The sequence below is a fragment of the Parasteatoda tepidariorum genome, chromosome 9 (genome assembly GCF_043381705.1).
Source record: "Parasteatoda tepidariorum isolate YZ-2023 chromosome 9, CAS_Ptep_4.0, whole genome shotgun sequence".
Lineage (NCBI taxonomy): Eukaryota > Metazoa > Arthropoda > Arachnida > Araneae > Theridiidae > Parasteatoda > Parasteatoda tepidariorum.
Window position 1 is genome coordinate 75160278 of NC_092212.1, and position 23278 is coordinate 75183555.

The 23278-nt window shown below is 31.9% G+C and overlaps 1 protein-coding gene across 1 annotated transcript in view; it reads right to left on the minus strand.

Moving 5' to 3' along the window:
• LOC107437637 (uncharacterized) overlaps positions 1-23278 on the minus strand; it is a 43268-nt gene that overhangs the window by 7773 nt on the left and 12217 nt on the right. The window contains exons 6-16 of the mRNA XM_071185405.1: positions 22267-22926; positions 16629-17183; positions 11457-11765; positions 10421-10459; positions 8791-8844; positions 7798-7921; positions 6437-6579; positions 6217-6349; positions 4193-4353; positions 2612-2717; positions 476-819 (exon numbers count right to left, since the gene is read on the minus strand). Coding sequence (XP_071041506.1) covers positions 476-819; positions 2612-2717; positions 4193-4353; positions 6217-6349; positions 6437-6579; positions 7798-7921; positions 8791-8844; positions 10421-10459; positions 11457-11765; positions 16629-17183; positions 22267-22926 — 2628 coding nt within the window. The remainder of the gene's footprint in view (positions 1-475; positions 820-2611; positions 2718-4192; positions 4354-6216; positions 6350-6436; positions 6580-7797; positions 7922-8790; positions 8845-10420; positions 10460-11456; positions 11766-16628; positions 17184-22266; positions 22927-23278) is intronic.

The window sequence follows — 23278 nt, forward strand, 5'->3', positions numbered from 1 at the left end:
GTGATGTTTTTTTTAGTTTAACGGGATATTCGGTATTCTCTATAATGATTTCTTTTTTTTGTAAAAGGTCATTATCCGGCATATACTTGTCAGGTTTTCCACAGATTGATGCCTTCTTTGAGAAAAAGGGTCATTGTCTGGCATTTTCTACTCTGATACTTAAGAAAAAGGTTTACACTGACAATTCAAAGCGTCAATATGTATTTTCATGCATTTTAATGTTAGCAAAGTATTGTTTTCAATTTCCAAATTTTGAAATCAAATTTGTAATCTGTTGTAAATCTGGTTTCGGGGTAATGTAGATGTGCATTCTTTACCTTTTTCTTCTTCCAAAAGATGTGGGACAATTCTCTCCTGTAGGAAAGGATCTTGAAATCGAAAGGCTAATGCTACACACTTGTTGATTTGTATTATTACAATTTAATATGTGTTAAAATTTTGAGGGTACATAATCTATCTAAAAAAGTTTTATCACTTGTTTCTTTGGACAGTCGGTTTCTCGTAATCTTGTTCATTCTAACATCTTCAAAAAATTTGTTGGAATATTTATATTTTATTTTGTTGATAGTGCTCTTTTTGGGCAGGTGATAGTAGCCAATCTCATCAGATAAAAAGTTCTTTCCTTCCTGTCTTCGTATATCTTCTATAATATCTCCCCTGTCATTTGAAATTAAGTTCGAATATGAACTATTTTCTGTTAGAATGTTTCTGATGTTTTCAAATACTTCATTTGAAATTTTTTCAAGTTCGGAATATCTTTGTATATGGCAATTTGAAGGGCGAGTTTTTCCAATGCAATACGTAGTGACTTTCAGAATTCTGAAAAAAGAAGAAACTAATTTGCATTGGAAAACTTGCAAGGGCTAAAAATATTCAATTGAAGATAGAGTATACTTTAGTCTAGGTATGAATACAGCAAAACAAGCAGTTTTATAAAGAAGAACATTTGTTCTGAAATTCAAAATGATTTTTGCTATCTACGGAAAACGCAAAAGAGTGTGATTCAAACACAAATAGAGGCAGAAAAATAGACATCATATAGTTTCCGTTTGATAAACAAGAACCTTCTTTAGCGTCGAAACACAAAATGATTTGTGCTATCTACGGATAACAAAAAAGAATATGGTAATTAAGTTTTAAGAGACATAAAACTCGTGATGTAAAAATTTCAGAAACTCTTAATTTGAAATTTCATAATAGATTTTACAAATTGTTTGGCTCTTATTTTGAAATCGACCGCAATTTAAAGGAATTTCTGATGACAAACCCTACAAAATTACATAAAAATATGTAATATTGAGAAAGGAAAACATAAAAATATACCAGTAAGGATCATCCTTGTAATCCACTATAATAATTCTAAGTAAATGGTTGTTTAGGTATTGGGTATAATATAGCCTACGTCACGGGTTGTGTTGTTCCTACTAAATTTAACCCAAGAACGGCATTTTCTGCGAGCCTAACTTCAAGCCACAAATAAACAAACGAAGTGTTCGATCGTTTAAATAGCTGCTCGTCAGATTTTATTGCATTATAAAGAAAAGTTATTGAAACTAAATACAACTAAAACAACAACAACTAAAACAAATAACAACAACTACTAATAACAATAACTAACTAAACAACAACTAAATTCCATTCGTTTAGCATTGCGTCATATGTTGTTCCTACTAAATCGAAGTAGTTGTGTTTTTTTCATATTATACCCAATTGTAAGTTCAGTAAGAGCTAAATCATTTCTAAGACGCCCGTTGGAGCTTCGCGCTCCCATGTCATAGATGCGGGGTTCCACTCTCGGACCGGGAGAGGTCGACTCAGTTTTTCCTCCCTTCTGTGTGTCGATAAAATGACTATAGTACGGCTTTGAGAACTTCTTCAGACTAAAAGTCTGGAACTGTCTGCTACTATGGTAACAAACGAGAGCACATTTCTAATAGGGATGAAATGGAGGAAAGAAGGCGTCGGTTTACTCACGACGACCTACGAAAAAATGAAGACAAAACTTTTCACCCCACACCCTTATTCGAAGCGACTTTTCCTCGTAACCATAGAACCCGCCATGAAGCGGTACTGGTGTCTGGAGGAGTTCTTCTGAAAGCCGCACTATACCAAGCATGCTTGGGGACTAAACACCAGGGGCTCCTTGTTTGGTCGGCAATCCACTTGGAAACTCTGCTCCTGAGTCTAAGGTCAAGAAACCAATCAAATCCAATGCTCTTGAGAACTTTTATAATTGTTTCTTTTTCAAGAGTGAATGTTCTCTTTATTTATCGAAATACGTCGCCAAGTCTAGGATTCCAGTAAGACTACGAAACTGTAATCTTTTTATAATAATTATGTGACATATATCGTAAAATACCTCGCGAATTAAATTCTTGGCTGGCGAGTTTAACTATCAAAAGCTCTTATATTGTTAAGCATATTTATAAAATTTGATAACTAAATAAAATGGAACTATATGCAGTCGCGAATGATTACTTAAATCTTATACCGCTATGGTCTTTTCTTAGCTTGTAGCAAAGTATAGTTTAGTTTAAATCAACTCTAGAAGACTCTTTTAAAATAATATTTAATGTATGAAGTTTTTAAAATCGGCACAAATATTACATACCTTCGTAATGAATTTTCTTGAAGTGGTCTGATCGTGCGGAAAATACATATATTTATATCCTTAATCCAAATCCTTATATGATGACTTTCACACCTACTAATAGGGTCTGAAAAAATGTAAGTATATTACATGGAACTAAAAGAGACTGAATAAATAAATAAAATTAATTCAAAATCTGTACAGTATATAGTTGGAACATAAATGAGCTAAATACATGATATAGTAAAAGAGTTATATTTTCTGTTAGGTGTATCATCATACGCTTGGTTTGAATGTAAATATTAGAAACCAATATTATTAGCGGCGAAACAACTTGGGTCTCATTGGACCAAAATTTACCAATCTTGGCTCAATAAGTGCTCAAAGGGGGCCATTATTTTCCAATATTGATCCTATGTAAAATTATCTGATTCATACGATATTTACAGTCACTTTACGAACGATATCGATCCATTAAGACCAATATTAAAAAATCTAGACATCCTAATATTGGTTCCTCTGTGCATAGGACACATATTAAGCCAATTTTGAGCCGCATTGGGTACAATGTGAAATTGTTGTTAGGGCCGTAATATATGATAGTTTTTAACAATTTAAGGCACTGTAATTTATTTTCAATACAAGAAGTTTAGAATACAGTTATAAAGCTTAGACCGTGTACTTGTTAGAACAAAATTCAAATGCCATTTTAGCTCTTTTTTTAACCTTTTGGCGCAAATAGACACCTTTTAATGTATTTTTTTCAGACGCTCTATCTACAACAAAATTGGATTTTGATATTTTATTTTGGTAAAATATATTTTGGTATATAATTATAGAAAACAGTTCAATTGTTGCTTAAATGCTTAAAATAGCTGTTAGATTATCGGAATTTCATTTGTAGTAAAATATAAAATAAAAAAAGAAGTTTGAAAAACAAAAAAATTTTTTTTCATGCGTATTCAAAAATTTATCAATGACTGATTTTGTAAATTAAAGAAATTTCAACGACCAATAACTGTTTCTCTCAAATCTAAATAACATTCCAAATTTTCTTATAATTTCAGAAAAAAATAGCGTGGATTTTTATTTTTATGTCATTCGTTTGATTTGTTTAAGGATTTTGCAAAATAATTCTTTGGAGAATTTAAAATTTGTATCTAGAAATATGCTCAGCAAAATTTGATAAAAAGAAGCATAATCTCATTGACAGGAAAAAGTTTTCTGAGTTAGACGCCAGTTTAGTTTAACTAGCTATTTCATAAAAAATATAAATTTAATTAAAATGTACAGGGCTAAAAAAAGCGATCATATTTAATAGCATTGCATCTAGAGATTGGATTTTTCACTTGTAAATATCTATATTAGTGGGAAGAAATTTTTTTATTAGGAAAAAATCACGTTTTGTTGCTGAATTTCGTAACTTAAAATAGCGTTTGTATGAATTAATTATACTATTTTGGACTCTTGAGTAATTAAGATTGATTCCAAGTACGTGAAAGTCCGAACATTAGACCGAAAGTTAATGAAGGTTTAACTTTTTTTCTACGCACCTGTACCCACTTTTTTAAAAAAATAATGAAGTTAAAAAATGGAACTTACGAACATTGAGAATACTTTTGTGGAAATTTGGAAGATCATCTGGAATATACAACTCCATCGTTGTAACTCCATTCACAGCCATAATCATTGTCTTCAATAAAATTTCAATTGCTTTCTTTGGGCAAGAATTCAATGGCTTCCACAAGCATGTAATCATTTCACTGCAAAGGAGAATACATTGTGATAATAGCTTAAAACGTCTAATTTTATTTTATTAATTGTATTGCGCTTAAATAAGTAGCAATTGAAATATGAAATTGACTTCTGACAGTAACTAATATGTTTAGTTTTCATTACCTCAAATAAAGTCACATGTGATTCAATCATTATTATGATGAACGATAGAAGTAATCATTGGCCATTGATATTTTTCCACAATCTAGTCAACCATTTATTTTTGGTTGTCCTCGCGATTGGCGACAGCTTCCACAAGTGAACAAAACAAAATGGCCGTCACACAGAACTAAATAGAAAATGTTCATTGGGATATATGCACTATAAATAAAAGTTCCGATTTTTTAATTTCACTTAATTTCGATTTGTTTTGTTTTGTATATAATCTATATATAACCTAATATGACCTAACTTCAATGTAAATTAATTTTCATTTTTACGGTTTTGAAACCCCTCAAGTTGTAAATTGGTTAAAAAACGGCATAGTTTTGTATTCATTGTTTCTTAGCCATTCCAATTGTAAACGGTTTCAAACACGTCAAGGTCCCGCGGTGGACTGATCGTTAAGACACGGTTCCCAGCAGATCACCGAAGTCAAGCATCACTGGCTGCGGTTAGTGTGCGGGTGGGTGACCACTTGGATCAGTCTGCGTAGGGACCGAGGGTGTGNACTCCATTCACAGCCGTAATCATTGTCCTCAATAAAATTTCAATTGCTTTCTTTGAGCAAGAATTCAATGGCTTCCACAAACATGTAATCATTTCACTGCAAAGGAGAGTACTTTATGATAATAGCTTAAAATGTCTAATTTTATTTTATTAATTGTATTGCGCTTAAATAAGTAGCAATTATAATATGAAATTGACTTCTGACGGCAACTAAAATGTTTAGTTTTCATTACCTCAAATAAAGCCACATGTGATTCAACCATTATCATAATAAACGAAAGAAGTAATCATTGGCCAGCCCTGATCATTGGCCATTGATATTTTTCCACAATCTAGCCAACCATTTATTCTTGGCGACGTGATTGGCGACTGCTTCCACAAGTGAATAAAACAAAATGGCCGTCGTCACACAAAACTAAATAGAAAATGTTCATTGGAATATATGAACTATAAATAAAAGCTCTGATTTTTTTTAAATTTCATTTAATTTCGATTTGTTTTGTTTTGCTTTGTATTTAACCTATATATAACCTAATATGACCTAACTTCAATGTCCAATTAATTTTTATTTTTATGGTTTTTAAGCCACTCAAGTTGTAAATTGGTTACAAAACAGCATAGTTTTGTATTCATGGTTTTTTTAGCCATTCCAATTGTAAACGGTGTCAAACACGTAAAGATCGAGAAACGTTCCTAACTATAAACTTTATGGTTAATTTCATTTACAGTAATTTTAGAATGAGAATTTATAACAGTGGAGTAAAAAATATTTTTTTAATAAAATGCAATTTCCCAAAATTGATATTTTATTTTTAATAATTTATATTAAGTTCTTCATATTGAGAAAGTTAGTGAGTTCTTCATATTGAAAAGTTAGCGTATTTAAAAGTTATTTAAAGTTATGAGGAATTTTTATATAATTCAACACATAAGTGATTCACCGCTAAAATAGATTGAATTTTCAAATGCTCACATTAAGAAAAATCTAAAAAAACATCTCGCTAAACTTTCTTAAATTTGTTTTTATGTAAACTCGGTTTTGATTAATGAACTTGTATCAGGATTTGGCTGCCAATCGTCTTCTTGCGGTGGACATAGATTTCCTTTAGAAACTAACTTTAAAAGGCAAAAAATAAGTATCTGAAACTGTCGTTAATAAAAGGTACAAAATCAGTTATTACTTATGAACAGAAGTGTTACTAGAATGATTTCGTGTACACATCGTATAGTTGTTGAGTAAATCATAGCAATGTTCAATGCCAGAATAATTCAGAGATTTCAAACAGTTTCTTGCTTGATTATAACGATTCATTCCTAAAATAAACATCAATAGAAATTGTAGGTGTAGAAAATACACATGGAGACCTTATTTTTTATGTAAAACCAGAATGACTTACATACTTAAGGATAAAAAGTGCCGTAACGAAAATGTTCTGATTTGGAGTATGAACTTCTTGAGGAAATCTTTGAAACTCTTGTCACTGTATGTTACTGGTTCAGTGGGTGCGTGTTCTTCTATACAAACAGAAGCACGTTCCAATATCCTGGAAATTTTCAAAAAATTTTAAAAATCAGATATACTTTGATTTAGATGGTTTCAGGCAAATTTCATTGGTTAAAACACAATATTATAAAATTAATATAGTATAATCACTCCAAATAAATAAAATATAGGGTCGTAATAATGATTTAATATCGCATTCGGCGATTTCAAAATCTAATATATATATTTTAAACAAACAAAATAATTGTGCATAATGCTTGTTGTTTCTAAAGACACTTGGACAAGTCAAGCAGACATATTCACACACCATCCTTCCATCCGCAGATCGTAATTTTAACCTAAACCAGAGCACGATGAATCTCCGATACAGTAGCCCCAGGGGAGTTGATTTATTATGCGAACTTGGAGGACTTTGTGACCCCGACATATTTAGCTTGCATCAGTCACCATTGCCTTCGGCCGGTGGGTACCGATCTCTCGACCTCTTGGACATGGGCTCAACGCCTCACTAACTAGAGTATGCAGGCGTAAGTGACAGTTGAAAAATAATTAAGGAAATTAAAAAAATGTGTCGTTTTTTCCGCCCTAAATGCTTGGATATCGTGAGATTAAACGCAACTGGCTAAATTAAATGAAGATCATGTTTTGATAACACCTAAAGCGTCAGGTTTAGAAACATGTTATAGTAAGTTTGGAACTTTAATTTAATCTCGAACCATCAAGATTATGTTCGAAGTATTTATTTATTTATTCATAACCGTCGTTGAGCAGCCGACCCAATTTTGGGTTTACGACTACTAATTTTCAACTCCGTAGCCTTTTAATTTTGAACAAATCCAGATGACAAGGAAACACCTGGATCAGTACCCCCAGAGGTATGATTTGTTATGGGAACATGGAGGACTTTGTGACCCCGACATAATTAACATGCATCAGTCACCATTTACTACAAGGGGGAGTCTTCGCCCGGCGGGGATAGAGCCCACGACCTCTTGGATATGGACCCAATGCCCAAGCAATCCCGGTCTATGGTCGAAGTATGAGAAGATCCGATCATTAAATCAAAAATAACTCAGGGTTATATTTTGGTTGTTGTTGCTTACTATACAATCTCAAACTGCCGTCCAAATTGACTCGTATAATGTTTTGTTAAGTAGACTTCAATTTTCAATAGTTTTTCGCTTAAAAAGTAGAAATATTTTTGATCAATGTATTCATTCTTAAAGAAAATTATAAGCCATAGCTTAAAAAAACTTACTCAATTGAAATAGCTTTGGCATTGGAAGCATCCAGACTATTCAAAGTCATCAATTTTCCTCTGTGGCAATTTTTTATAGAATCCAGAATGTTGTCTAATTGATTGCTGTTTGTTTCATGACTTTCTAAAAATGTATTTGGTATTAATTAGACATACAGGGTGTTCGTAGACACTACCCTTACTACATATTTTTAGAATCCTTGGCAAACACAAGGACAATGTTTATACAAATGAGGGTTAAATATAAATATTTAAGAAAGGAAATAATATTAAAATTAATTTTTAGGGAATCATTTGTAAAGAAGTCGGTGCTGAAAATCTCAAAACCTTCTGCATGTCAGACAAAACCGAAATAATATTAAAGGCAATTAATAAAAACATAAAAATCAGATTCATCTAGAAATGAAACTGATTTCCATGGTTTTCATCTCATCCTTCCTAGTAAGGGATTCGATAGATTTTTTATTTTCCCCTTGTTTAAATTCTTATTGGTTACCTTTAATGTGTATAGTTCGTATATATAATCTATTCTCTTTTATGCTCATTTCTGTAACTTTCAATTCATTTCTGATTCAGAAGTTGTAAACTGTTTTTCTTCTCTAAATAGCCATCTTATAAAAATTTGAAGAAAATAATTAAAATTAAGAGAGAAAAGAGAAATTCAATAAACGTAAGAAAACTATCGCTATAAACAAACTTTAAATTGCCAGAAGCGAAAAGTATGATGGAGAACACGGAAAATCACCGGTGCCTTTTAAACTTGCTGAATATCCAAATCCGTTACCGAACAGCCCACTTCGGTGACGAGCTCGTCATCAGTGATGACCCCCAATCGTCACCGAGTCAGTAATGGTGACCCGAATTATCTCGTTTATGGTCTCCCTGTACTCTTTTAAATAGATTCTAAAAATAAATTTTAAGGGTGGTCCTCACGTGGCATCCTGTTTATGAATTCAAAATATTTTAATGTCTAAAACCAATGTTAATACGAACCTTTGCTATTTTTTCCCCTTGGAATCGTGGAGGACTTAGCTTGACGTTTCTGACCTATTGAACAAAATTAAAAAATTAAATTAATAAAGCTTAAAATAAAAACAAAATATAAAACCCTTAAAAATAGAAGTTCAATACAATTTAAAAGTACAAAGTTTAAAATTAGCATGCTAGATAAAAAGAAAATTTGAATCGACCTTGAATTTTTAGAGTAAACAACAGGGCTTTGAATTGTAAGTTACAATTTTAAAGTTACAATTTTAAAGTTCGAGCTAATAAATTTACTATTTTACTCTGCCGAACCATTCCTCAGACACAAGGGTTTCACAAGTCTATAGAATCTATACACGGTGTTCCATAAAAGTCATTACTAGGATAAATTTGTTTCAATTTTTTCAAACATGAAGTCGAAAAACAATTAATTGAACAAGAAACATGAAATCGAAAAACGTATTGGAGATCACGAACTTATATTCAAGTGCAGAAAATAGAAAAACGCCTTCGAAAACCAACGAATCACTATGGAGAAAGGCGGATATTAAGAAATTCAAAACCTACTAACAAAACATGGAAACACAGTATTTTGATAGGTGAACTCTAAAAAGACTATTTATTCCGTAATCAAGCAGGTTTCGGTGATTTTTATCCCGTTATTACACATTGATAGCGTTTTTCCTTGGTCTCTGCTTTGAGGCCCAAAATGTTTATTACCCATGCAAAAATGAGTGTTGTTATGGATTCGATGGCGTGCACAACTTATTTGGACGTCATCACACTTTTCAACTGTGTTCAAGAGTAATAGTAAACAGTGCACATGCGTCGTCATTGAATGCGTTGCTATGGCGATAGCTGCTGTTTGATAATCTTTATAGAATTCTCTTTTTCACTTTTAATTTTGTTATGCATTAAGTTGGTGAGTTTATAGCAAATGGGTAATTTTTTTAAATTTGAATTTACGGATTTAGCTATAATATATTGTTGGTTACTTATTTTATTTAAAATCCATAAAATATTCTTTTTTATGTTATAATAATGCAACAAAGTTTGGCGAGTTGCTTGGCGGCTATCTCAAAACTAAACTTTTCACCAATAGGAATTTTTACATATATAAAAATAGAAATTTATTTATTTTTACATAGTTTTTGACAAAGTCTCAAAAAAGGTATATTAAAAGCAATGATCAAAGAGCATCCTCCATTTAATGCAAAATTGAAAAGATTGTAAACGGGCAATTTTTTCACTTCATATTTAATAAATGTTCCTTGATTCTCTTTATTTATCTGCATTATTTTGTTTTTAACTAACATAGCAACACTACTTCCTTTAAAATTACATTTCTCAGTATGAATTTTGTGTTTTTTTGGGCACAAACAATTTCTTTTTAGATATTACCACTGGTTATCCGAAGGTATGTATTTGGAAAATATTATTGTTTTTTTATAAGAAAGCATGAAGATTTGTCCGAATTAAAAAAAATTATGTTATTTAATTATTTTATGAAAAAATGCTGGGAAATATATTGAATAAATAAGTATATAAACAATTTCTTAGGTTTTAACTACAAGAAACAATTAAATTGGAATGGTTGAAATGAAAATTGTTTTATTTGAAAAATAAATAAGATACTTACGTAAGCCAAAATCATCAGTGTTATTACATGAATAATTATCTGAAAAAAATATACGGTGAAATGCATGATTAAAGTATAATAAATTTTGGCATATTTATAAGGTAAATTAAATAAACTTTTTATCGGTTTATAAGTCTTTTTCTGTAAGTTTAGTATAGAATTAAATTGATTGAGTTCAGCCTCAAAAGAGCTAGTAGCGATTACACAGCGCCGAACTCTAGGCTCACACTTGGGATGAACGGTGCTAGAATTATGAGTGACATAGAAACAAAAGGGGCAAAAAAATGCTAAAGGTTGGGGTTTTTGGAAACTTTTTAAATTAAGGAGAAAGAAAAACCCAAGAAGGCTGATTTATACTTTGAATTTTATACATTTTTAGTATAGTACTGCTTAATGTGTGCAGTATATGGACGCCAATGCGTTCATTATTCATATTTCCTTAAGAGTTTTTTTTCAATAATTGTAATTTTTAATATTCTTTTATATGTTAGTAATCGTATTTTCAATATTTTGAGAAATATCTTTCCAGCCCTCTCTTCCCCCTACAAAATATTCATAATAGTTAGTTTTTACGCGGGATCCAAAATGGGTTAAAGTCACAAAATGTAATTTTGTTACTTTAGTCTTCCTTATTAGTTGCAATGAGTAATGGTATTTCACAAATTACAATAATAGAGCTGTTGTGGCTCTGGGAAGAGAGCGTTCGCCTCCCAATGGGGTAAACTGGGTTCGAATCCCAGCGATGGTCGATAAGAATTTCGAATCCAGCTTTCACGACCACAGTGTTGACTTAAAATATCCTCAGTGGTAAATGTAGTGTTAGATCATGGGTTAAACTTCTCTTGCTGCCAGACTGAAAGTGGGAGATATTCGTGGTTTTCCTCTCCATGTAACGCAAATTCGTGTTATTTCCTTCAAAAAGTCCTCCACGAAGGCAAATTTTCCCCAATAATTGATCCAATCATAACCTCCAATTTTTACCCAAGTTCGCATTAGAGAATTACTCTGTATGTTTAGAAAATATGAATATACTTACAGTAAATCTCTTTGGTGAAGTTTATCACACTGCTAGGTATACCTTTACCAGTCTCTGTAATTGCCCGAATTCGAATAGAGCAAAGTCCACAATTTTTAATTCTTATCATTGTGTTCGCTGCCTTAGTTTTTCCAATAGGGTTCCATTTCAAATCAGAATCTTTATTCGTTTCCACTACATAATGTGTCACGTTGAGTCCTTCACTATCTTCCGGAGGGTTCCAATTCAGGAAAACGTATTCTGGACAGCCTGATGAGTTTTTCAATTTTGCTTTAACTATTTCTAGATTTCGTGGTGGTCCAGGAAAATCTAGGAGTAAGAAAAACTATATTCATCCTCTTATATCACATGTTTTTTTTTCTTTCTTTTTTTGCTGTGTAAAATTCTTTACAATTATTTAAAAGTAGAATATAATTGTAAGAAAGTAATTAAAAAGAAACCCATTTACCATTTCTTAAGTTGCACGTAGATAAAAATACAAATTTCAGAAGTTTATATAGTTGAACTTTAAATTAGAGAAATGCTGTTATTATTTTAAAATTTATTTCAGACATTTCAATCGATTCAATTTTTGAGGAACCGGAATGTTAAGCTAAACTCAAACAAATTACGTTAACAAATTAAGTTAAACAAATTAAGTTAAACTAGAGGGCTGCGCCCCCTGCTCGCTAACGCTCGACAACCCCCTAAAATTGCTACGCAATCTTATATGGTTTGCTTCGCAAACCAAGCTCGCTTGGCTCAGTGCATTGCAAATGCACAAAATTCTAAGAATTCAAAACAATCATTCAAATCCATATAACAACATTTTTTTTAAAAAAAAATTACATCTTTTTAGTAAATGCTACGTCATTAAAATAAATTTGATTTCAAATAAATGACATGTAATTCGGTAAACCTATTAGAAATGTGCTATAGTATAAAATCTTAAAGCGTAACAGCACGACTGAGACTCATTTTTCAACGAATAACTAATAACAATAATAAAACATATAAATCCGTGATATGAATAAAAAATTGTCAAATAAATTCGTAATTTATAAATTCGTGAAAAAAAGCGCTTTTGACAAAATACTAAAAATAGAGATCTATCGACAATGACTACTCACTTCTGCCTAGCTTAAAGTTATTTCAGTTTCCGTTTTTAAAAACGCTATATGTTGAGTCACCTCATCTAGATTTGGCATGTGACATTTTTAGCGGCAATTATTGGTCGATTTTCTAGCGTTGCCATTCGGGGAGTTGTAATGAGGCTTTTTTTTGTCGCCGAGTAAGAGAAATATATATATAGATTCAGCAAAGTTACGTTAAATTGAAACAAATAAATGTTAAGTAGTTTTTTATCTAAAAGATAAAAAATTTCTTAACATTTATTAAATTAATGCCGTAAGTAAAAACCTATGGGATTTAATACCGGAAAATAATGCGTTTTTAAGCTTAATTGAAACAAATTGTAAGAATTTTTTATTGTAATCTGTGATTTAATAGCCATCTATAACAGCAGCTTTCGCCCATCTAGTTTGCAAATTTTTAATGCCGGGTGGACAAAAATCAATTAAGCAAAATATCTGAATATGATATTTGAAATACCATCCAAATTTTAAAATTTTTTGCCCCCTCAGAATATGTAGTAACGGCTTGGAATAAATGGAACTATAATTGCTCTTCCTCTCACCATACCCTATTTATCTTTCCAAGGGTTTGATTTTCTTAATCTAGGAGAGTTGAAAAGATCAATATAACCGAATTTGAATTTAGAAAATCACTTTCGGTATTTAAGAAACGTCATATGCGCTAGGATGAATATCGCGTATGTTTTTGGTAGTAATCGTTGCTCTATTACATTTATGAAACTAAAGCATACAGTTTCGCATACACTGCACAAAAAAATTTATGAAACACTCTGAACAACTTTTTATCTAATGATCGGATTTTCACTTAGTAAAACTAAATCTTAATTATTCAAGATGGCGACTTCAAATATTAGCGCAGACGACAAATTAACGGAGATGGAATTTTAAATTACGTAAAACAAAAATGTACTTTCTCTGATTAAACATACCGTCTTTTTTGACGGATTTGAATCTTTCACGAATTTGAATCTTTGGCGGAATTGAATCCTTTGTCCCAAACGTTTGATCAGGAGAGCGATCTGAAGTTTGGACCCCATAATGTTACTTTTCGCCACATCTCGGGAACTTTTTAAGCGAATTGAAAAATTTTGGAACTAAATTATAAAATTTGTTTAGCTGAAGAAAATTCCATTAAAAAAACTTTTAGTAAATATTTCCTATTTTTTATTATTTTATTTGGTAATAGTCGAAAAAATTTTGAATTGTAAGGTATGCAATTCCATACATCATTTTAAAGAATGTAATTTTACATGGCAAAATACAAAATTTGAACAAAATCGAATCAGTTAGTCGCATATTTAAATTTCATTTATAATTCGTTCAAATAAAAAAGTAGTTTTTAAAAAAAAATTTCGATTCTTGACCGATTTTAAAATTCTATATCATTAAGATTGAGACCTATAACGTGAAGATCCGAATATTTAATCAAAATTATTTAGAATAGAACATTTTTTTCTTCTTGCTCACTGAACTTCTGCAGTTTGACTCTCCATTAGTCATAAGTCACAAATGATTTGATGGCATGATTTTGATGTGCACAACGAGCTGATAAATGGCAAATGAATATCTAAATATACAGAAACGATGTTACTTTCAAGTTCCTCTAACGTATTTTTACGAACAAAAATTATTGTCACATATTTTGGAGTTCCGTCTATACAATTCCGACAACACTACAAAATACCAGGAGTCAAAACTTTAAAAGAGATAAAATGAGAGTAATAATTAAATGTTAAATAAAAAATTTAGTTCCAAGAAGTTTATAATATTCTTAGCGTATATGATTTAGTAAAAATGCTATTGAGTTAAGAAAAATGTTTATCATGTAAACGATTATCCCACCTTAATATTAGTTTTTTGGTTTACCATTAATGCAGGATAATAATATTGAAGAAAAAATAATATAGTCAATGATAGGACAAAAAGAGTTAAGTTACAAGGAGTTAATTGTAAGATGTTGTTGTTGTCGTATCTATGCTAGTGCAAAGATTAGAGTCCTCCAAAAGTCTTGATAACAAAATTTGCAAGTTCTGGAGCCCGATGGTCATGGAGAATTTTGATGGGAGGTGCTCCAGGTTGAAAGAAGGAGCCGATAATGGCCTGGCAGCCAAAAACATAGTAAAATTGTAAGATATTATGTGCTTATGCGCATCGTATTTTTTTTTTTTGTAAAATAATTTACTTATTATATGTCAGTTGGTAGATGGCAACAAGTAGAGTTTTGTGGTTGCCATGGTGATAGTTTTAGAATGTAAATAGTTTTTGAGTGAATGTGTAAGATTTTTCTTTGGAATGGCGATGCTGTCATTTTGTTGTTGAATTAATAAATCTTCCCTTTTATTAAACGCAATAGTAGAGTCTCCTTAATTATTTTATTCGAAATCCTTTGAGTTTTATTTGAGGTTATTTTTAATTTTGAATTTGACATAATTCAGGTTTTGGCTTCCTAATATAAATTGAAAGAAAAATACTATATGAATCAAAATTTAATTTCGAAAACGTATGAATGCCTTAAATGTGGAGAGTAAAGGTAAGTTATTTTTTATTTCCTTAAATAATATTTTAATAAATTTGCAGTAATTTAAATAGTTTAAATTGTTTTTTTTTATTAATACTCAAAAAGTAACGTCGATCCCAGTAATAATCACCAACTTGGCTAGGTTTCAAAAAGTCGCCAAGAGGTGTGCTATTCAAGGATTTTACTGTAAATATGAATTCGTGGCACACATAACTGAGAAAACATAAAATCGATTCTCATGAGCATATTTTGAATTGTTATAAGTCATCTTCGACAGGCAACTGGTACTGGCAAATCTTATCTGTCAATTTGGTTTGTTAAGTAAATAGTTAATATCATTTGATAAGTTATTTAAAATGAAAATTTACTAAACTATAGGAAAATGCGAAATGCAAAATATTGGATATGCATGACGCGATAAAGATGTTCAAGCCAGAGGTTATATCACTGTTTGGAATAAATCAATCAATTGTCATTTGCACCATTTCTTTTGAACGATTCATATTCACATCCCAAAAGAAACGTACTCAATTGATTGCTACCTGTAACTATGATTGATCATTGATAAATTACCAGGCGAGGGAAGTGACGTCAGCTTAGACATCTCTATAACGAAACGTATAAAGATAAGAAATTCTGATAAAAATTAGTTCAATTATGTCATAAGAATGATTAGGTTTAATAGTTCATTCTGAGATTATTTGGCACGTTTAGTTTATTTTGTTGAATTTTTTTAAAACTAACAATTGTGAAATTTATACTACTATTTTTACACTAGTTTGAATATTACAAACGTCAACTAAGGACCCGCAATGGCTCAGGGGATAGAGCGTTCACCTTCCAATGAGGTGAACCGGGTTCGATCCCGGCGATAGCTGGTAGATACGAATTCCGCATCCGGATGCACCGACCACAGTGCTGACGTGAAATATCCTCAGTGGTAGACGGATCATGGGTTAGAGTCCCCTTGCCGTAAGGTTAATCGTGGGAGGTACTCGTGATCTTCCTCTCCTTGCAACGCAAATGCGAGTTAGTTCCATCAGAGAATCCTCCACGAAGGCAAATTTCTCCTAATACTTGATCCAGGAGTTTCCTTATCTTCTAGATTGAGTTTAAAATTACAAGGCTACGGAGTTTAACATTAGTAGTCATAAACCCAAATATTTGGGTCTGCTGTTCAACGACGGTTATGAAATAATTTAAAATATAAAAAACGTCAACTAAGGGGCCGTGATAGCCAGGTTGGTAGGGCACTGGGCCATGTCCAAGAGCTAGTGGTTTCGATCCCACCGGCCGAAGACTGACCCCGTGAATGACTGATGTCCATTATATCTGTCGGGTTACAAAGTCCTCCATCTTCCCATAACAAATCATGCCTCTTGGGGTACTGATCCAGGAGTTTCCGTGTCTTCTGGATTGGGTGCAAAATTACAAGGCTAAGAGTTGAACATTAGTAGTCGGTGGGTCGGCTGTTCAACGACGGTTGTAAAATAAAATGAAAAAGACTTCAACTAAACTCACCTTTTAAATCTGCATCTCTAATGATTTTACTTGGTGGACCTAGCCCGTACTTGTTCACTGCCAATATTCTTATTTCACATGGGCATGGTCTTCTATATCTAGCTCGATTACGGGTAACATTTTTCATATGTATTTCCCATGGTCCACCATCAGTCCTTTTTTCAACGATATAGTAATCAACTTGATTATTTTTGTCAGCTTTGGGGAGTCCCCATTTGAAGTATGCAAAGTTATGATTTATTTTGTAGTACATCAAATGTCGAGGGTTGCCAGGACGAAATAAATAGTTAGTCTCCCCCGGGATACCTTTCGGAATGTGATTCGGTTTCGGTTTAGACAAAATAAAAGATTTTTCCAGAATTTCTTTAGAAATTGTCTTAAGAGTTTTTGAAACTTTAACTTCAGGCGAAGTTGTTGATGTTTTCAGAGTCTTAAAATGACTTGGTTTAGATAAAGTGGCAGATGCTTTTAGAATTTCAGAAGAGGATGAATAAGTAGCTGTTTCTAGAGGATAGATTGACTCATCGCAATGCGCGAGTCTTTTTTGAAAAACATCTGCAAAATGAGAAAGAAAAAAAACCTCTTATTTCCTTCGATTACAGATTGAAACTGTTTTTAAAAACTATGTATTAATATATCATATGAGTATTTTTAAAAGCTGTATCTAGCTATGCATAAAAATCTAATGATAACGTCGCAGTGTCCAAGTGTTATCAGTGCGTTTTTATTGACCAGAAAAATCATACAGTAGGATCCAGTTTTTCCACATCAATTTCCATATACTTTTGGTTGTAATTAGCACAAAATAACAAAACTTATAAAGATATTGTTTTCCTATGAAATATTTCTGTATCCCTAATTCAAGGATATATTCATTTAGTTTTTCAATCTATTCCGCTTTTAAATTTTTGCATTTGAGTGTTTTCTAAATTAAGAGTTATTTCTTTATTGCAACGCAATTCTATGATACTTTATTACGCTTCATTTTAAAATAAACTGTAGCGTAACTACCACTACAATTATCCAATTCCCATTCACTAGTTTATAAGACATGTTAAATTTATTCTCTCATGAGGCTCGAAGCTCGTTGGGCTACCGAAGCGGGGGTTCGATCCTCTCTGCAGAGGATCAAAATTGTGATGGCATGTCTTCGGATCATCCTCAGGGATGTTTCCCAGACCTTCGTCAATAGCCCATTGTGCAGCATCAAGTGCGACGTAAATGAAGTACAACAACTACTCTCACGAGGCACGCTTTGATGGAAAAAGGTTGACAGTGTTGGTAGCTCATCCCAAAAAAGGTGACTTTAGTACGTGATATAAATACTCCTACTTCGACAGAAACGCCCACATTGATGTGAGCACGCCTAGTTTAATAAAAGGATCAGCGTGAATAGTTCACTTGTTATTTGTAACTACGTCATTGTCTTCCTTACCCTGTTGCTACTCTGTCTCGATGACACACAACGGGAATCTGCACATAATCAACTGCTAATTGTAACACTGGAGCAATCACACCCGCATCCGTGATCTTAATACAGCTCTCACAACCAACACTCAATATCTCGGTGATCTTAATATATTCCCCACGGTAAATCACAAAATAACAATGAATCAACTAGTAGTATCGGTTTACCAAATTCTTCACTGATAAAATTCTGGTGGGGAAATAATGTAGCGTAACAATCACTCCAATTATTCAATTTCCAATCGCTAGTTTATAATGCATGTTAAATCAATTATATCAAGAGATACCGTTTGACGATTGAGAATGTCCATAAGCCTACGCAACTTATCTTGAATCAGTGTCTAAACTTATCAAACCGTTTTATAATTATTATTTTATGGTGTAAGTTACATTAATACGCTAAAATAAATTACCGTTATAGTGATTCATTAAAGTATTTAGAAGTTAACTATGAGCTTCTTGCGCCATGCAATGCACACACAAATTGTATTTTACCTGTTTGGTAAACGAAAATATTAACTTACGGTTGATGTGTAATAAAAATAAAATTTAAAAAAAAACGTGCAAATTTTGTTAACTACAGTAAAATGATTAAAATAGAATCGATACTAATAGTAGGTCTTTTTGGCTTGTCTAATTTTATTTTATTTTATAATCATAGTTGAACAGCAGATCCAATTCTGAGTTTGCGATTTTCAATGTTCAATTCCATAGCCTTGAAATTTTGAACCTAATACAGAAGACAAGGGAACTTTTGGATCAAGCATAGGGAGTAAATAGAATTGGTGGAGGACTTTTTGGTAGAATTACATTGCATTTGCGCTACATAGAGAGGAAAATCACGAAAACCTCCCATGGTTAGCTCGATTGCAAGGAGATTCTAACCCATGCTCCATACCCATGGATGTACCACTGAAATTATTTTACGTCAGAACAGAAGTCGGGGTAAGACAGGAGCAAAATTCGTATCAACTATCTATCGATGGGATTCGAGCCTAGGCAACACCTCCTAGAAGATTGAAGACCTCAGCACGGATCAATTTAGTAGTCCGATGGGACGAAGTTAACTGCGCAGTAGATGAAAAATACGAAAGATGTCATTACGTTTGGACTACTAAAGGATATTTATGGTGACCCGTGCTGAGGCCTGCTCTTTTCTAGGAGGTGCTGGCCTAGGTCACCTAATTGGGAGACGACCGCTCCTGAGCCATCACGACTCGAGCCTTGTTTAATGGTCGAATATCTTCTTTCTGGGTAAAATATTGAAGAATGAAATCAAAAAAAATTATAAATAAAATTTAGAATTAATAAAATTTAAAATTTAGAAAACTAACGTTTCTAAAGTACAGATTTCGATGCAGGAGATAAAATTGAAGCAATGCAAACACTTCTTAAACCAGAACATGAAATTTCATTTCTATAAGGTGCTAGCGAGGCTGAAATTCTGTACACCAGTATTTCATTAAAAATAAGAACAATTTTAAAAATGTTAACAGATGTAGTATAAATAACTTTATGGCAACAATAACTATAAAAATGCGGAAAATGAAAATTCGAAACATGCTTACTTCAAAGTAATCATAACTTAAGGCAAGGATGCCATAAGGTTTCAATGGTTCCAACATTTCCCACATGTCATTAAAATAAGAAAAGTAGAAGAAATGTTCTCGTACTTGTAATCCTAACAATCCATGTTTGTATTTGGCTAAAATAACATTTGTTAAATGCAGCCCTAGAATCGGAATGTGCTCCTCACTGAACCGGTTACAGAATAGAACTAGTCACTCCAGAGTCAAGCTTTGTCACTAACAAGCCCGAATTTTTGGTCGCCAATGGTGAGAAGAAATGGCGAGAAGAAATTTCGCGCCCTGACTTATCCTTTGACACAGAATTCTTATTAAATCTATTTTTCACATTTATTTCCTTATTTTGTATTAATTTTAACAATTCATTATTATTGTCATTTTTTAATACATTTTTTCATTATTTTGTAATGATTTATGACTAAATAAATTAAAAATATTATATTTGGCATTTTAATAGCTTATGGTTCTGAAATATAGCATGGTTATGAATTACAGCCTTTTTCTTCGTTAAAGATAAAATCTTCCAAAGAATAATTCTTCAAAATTCACCAATTTGCAGTTATTTCGAAGACAAACAATTATTCATCACAGAAATTTCTTTAATTTAAGAAATCGTTATTGATAAATTTTGAATATGAATAATTTTTTATTTTTTGGATATAATACTTTAGTACAAAGATGAGTCCGATAATCAAACATACTTGTTTTAGTAATTATTACTGTCTAATTAGATACAAAAATACCAAAAAAATTTTTTGTAATTAGAGTGTCAGAAACAAAAATCCTTAAAGGAAACACAAGTGCCCCACCTGCGTCAATGGGTTATATACTACTTCTTTTACTGCACATTGAGATCAATTTTCGATTAAATATTTGATTCAAGTGTAAGCCTGCAATCTGAAACTTTCCAATAAGATTGAAGGTAATGTCATCTACAATCAACAATATTGATGATGAACTCGCCAAATAAAAGATTAATGATCGATGATATTGCTATGCAACTATTTTCAGGCAATTTCAAAAGACTACAAAGAATTCTTGAAATTGCAATGAAATTTGTCACATCCAACGAAATATCAAAGTCTTTCTCTAAAATTTTTTGTTTTCAGAAATGAATATTTCGAGATAGGCCTTTAGAATCTGTCTTTTCTTTATAACCATCCATTTATAAATTTAGATTTATACATTATCTCCACTTTAAAGAAATATTAAAAATAACAAAATCAGAGTTTTCAAACCATTTTTCGTGGCTTAAATTCTCTACGCTGGTTTCCAGACAAAAACTTTGAAAAAGAAATAAAAGTGAATTTAAAACTATTGTCATCAGATAGACATGAAATGTATGAAGAATATAGTTAGGGAACTAGAATAATTGTTACTTTTTCAAAGGGTCTATAATTCTTTTCATTTCAAAAGTTGGTTAATAAAAGATTTACTCTCTGCCATTTTTATCATAGTTTATAGATCAATGTTTTTTTTTTTATCAAAGATGGGAGTATCTGAGATAATGTCATTTTTTCATAAATATGTTAATTTGTTTCCGATTTTATATTTTGTAACTATATATGTATATATAGTTACAAAATGTAATTTTTTTGTAACTATATATATATATATATATATATATACAGTCAAACCCCGCTATAGTGAACACGGTGTATAGTGAACTCCCGGATATAGTGAACAAAATGTTTGGTCCCGTGCCTTGCTATACACGCATAATGTTATTTTTTGTGGATATAGTGAACCAAAAAAGTGAGGAAGTTGGATATAATGAACTTTTTTCTGTCTTCGACTGATTTTTTTTTGTAATAATTTTGAAATTTCTTCTTCAAAATAAATACATATACCGATTTTTAAAACCATCTATAGAGGGGAATATAGTGATAAGCATTTTTTCTTGTTTACTACTTTTATCTCACTTTCCTATCCCTAAACAAACCAAGCAGATGTTTCCAAGCCATGCAGATTTCTGTCAGATGGAATGAGTAATTATTCCTTATTCGTCAAAGGGTTGGAAACTAATATGTGTTGATAAGGCCCTCATTCAACTCCTTTTTGCTCTCAGTTCAGAGAAGCCGCAATTTTCCAGTATCTGGACAAATGTCGATGAATTTGCTAAGTGATTTTATGAGACTACGTTTATGTGCTCGAATGGCAAGTTAGACATGTTTAAAAAACGGAATAACAGAAATTCAGGAAAAATTGTCTGAGAGTTGGGAAGTGTTTCCATATCTGATGTTGAGGATTGCTCATCAGCTAGAGATTACTAATTTTTTTTTGTACGCAAGACGAAGAGTAATGAAAAATAATACATTTTTTGCTACTACATGATATTTTTCAGTCATTTATTTAAATAATGTGCAATAAAAGAGAGGAGTTTGGGAACCATTAGTTAAATTGTCTGCGGAACGGATATAGTGAACACCCGGTTACAGTGAACCGAAATTTCGGTCCCTTGATGGTTCACTATAGCGGGGTTTGACTGTATATATATTATGAGATACGCTCAAAATGAGAGTATGTGATCATACATATGTATGAGGAATGTAATGAAATTTTTGTAAGAAAAAAAAAAGACTTACGATTATTTGGAATCTTTGGATGACTGCTTTCAAGAAGTTGAAATAAAGACTTTTCAGTATCTTCATCAGCCTTAAATGTTGATGTATAATTGGAAATATTTTGAGACTTGGGATTATTTATTCCATAAAGTCTTGTAGAAGTAATGTAATTTGAAAGATTTTCAAAAGTGTTTGGCCTATTACTTTCATGAAGTTGAACTGAAACATTTTCATTATTCTCATGCGTCTGTAAATGGGAATTATAGTTGGAATCTAATACCATGTAATCTTCTAAATATTCGTAACCATTATTTGTAGACTTTGAAGGAATATTTGAGGTCGTCGAATCGTTACCTTTGCCAAGTGGAATTGAAATATCTTCGCCATCTTCATAAATATTCAAATATGAATTATTTTGCAAAACCAAATCTTTTTCTAAATATCTGCGGTTAACAATCTTTTCATTGCTGCCATAGATAGCTCCAGGTACTGCCTTATTCGTTGCATCGCCTATGACAGTTTTCCTTCGATAGTTCGTATTTTGATTGGGTATAGCTTTTTTCTTACTCTTGCTAAGCTGATGAGATCTAGTTTCACCAGAATGATCTCCGCTTTTATCTAAACGATCTTCAAGAGCGTCCTCGATTTTTTTAAGTGCTTTTCCGGATAAAGCTTTGCCTCCTGAAAAAAAAATTTATTTTAGAGGATGTGATAAACTTAAATTACTATCAACTAATCACGAGATATCTCATTTTCACTTTCATTGAGGTAGTCTCATCAATTAGTTTTCGAGATTAGTTCAGTGTCCCGGGATTGTCAGATTTTAGCTGTTCGCTAGGCTGTTCTTTGAAGGCAATATTATAATTAAAAAAGCGTGACGTATATTTGAAAATTTTTCATGAAAAATAGATTATGTTTTTGTAAATATTTAGCCAGCCTTTGTGCTTTGTGCTAATTGTGCCTTTTGTGCTAATTGTAAAAAAGAATTAAAAGTGAAAAAAGCCATAGCATTTACGGTTTAATTAATTAATGT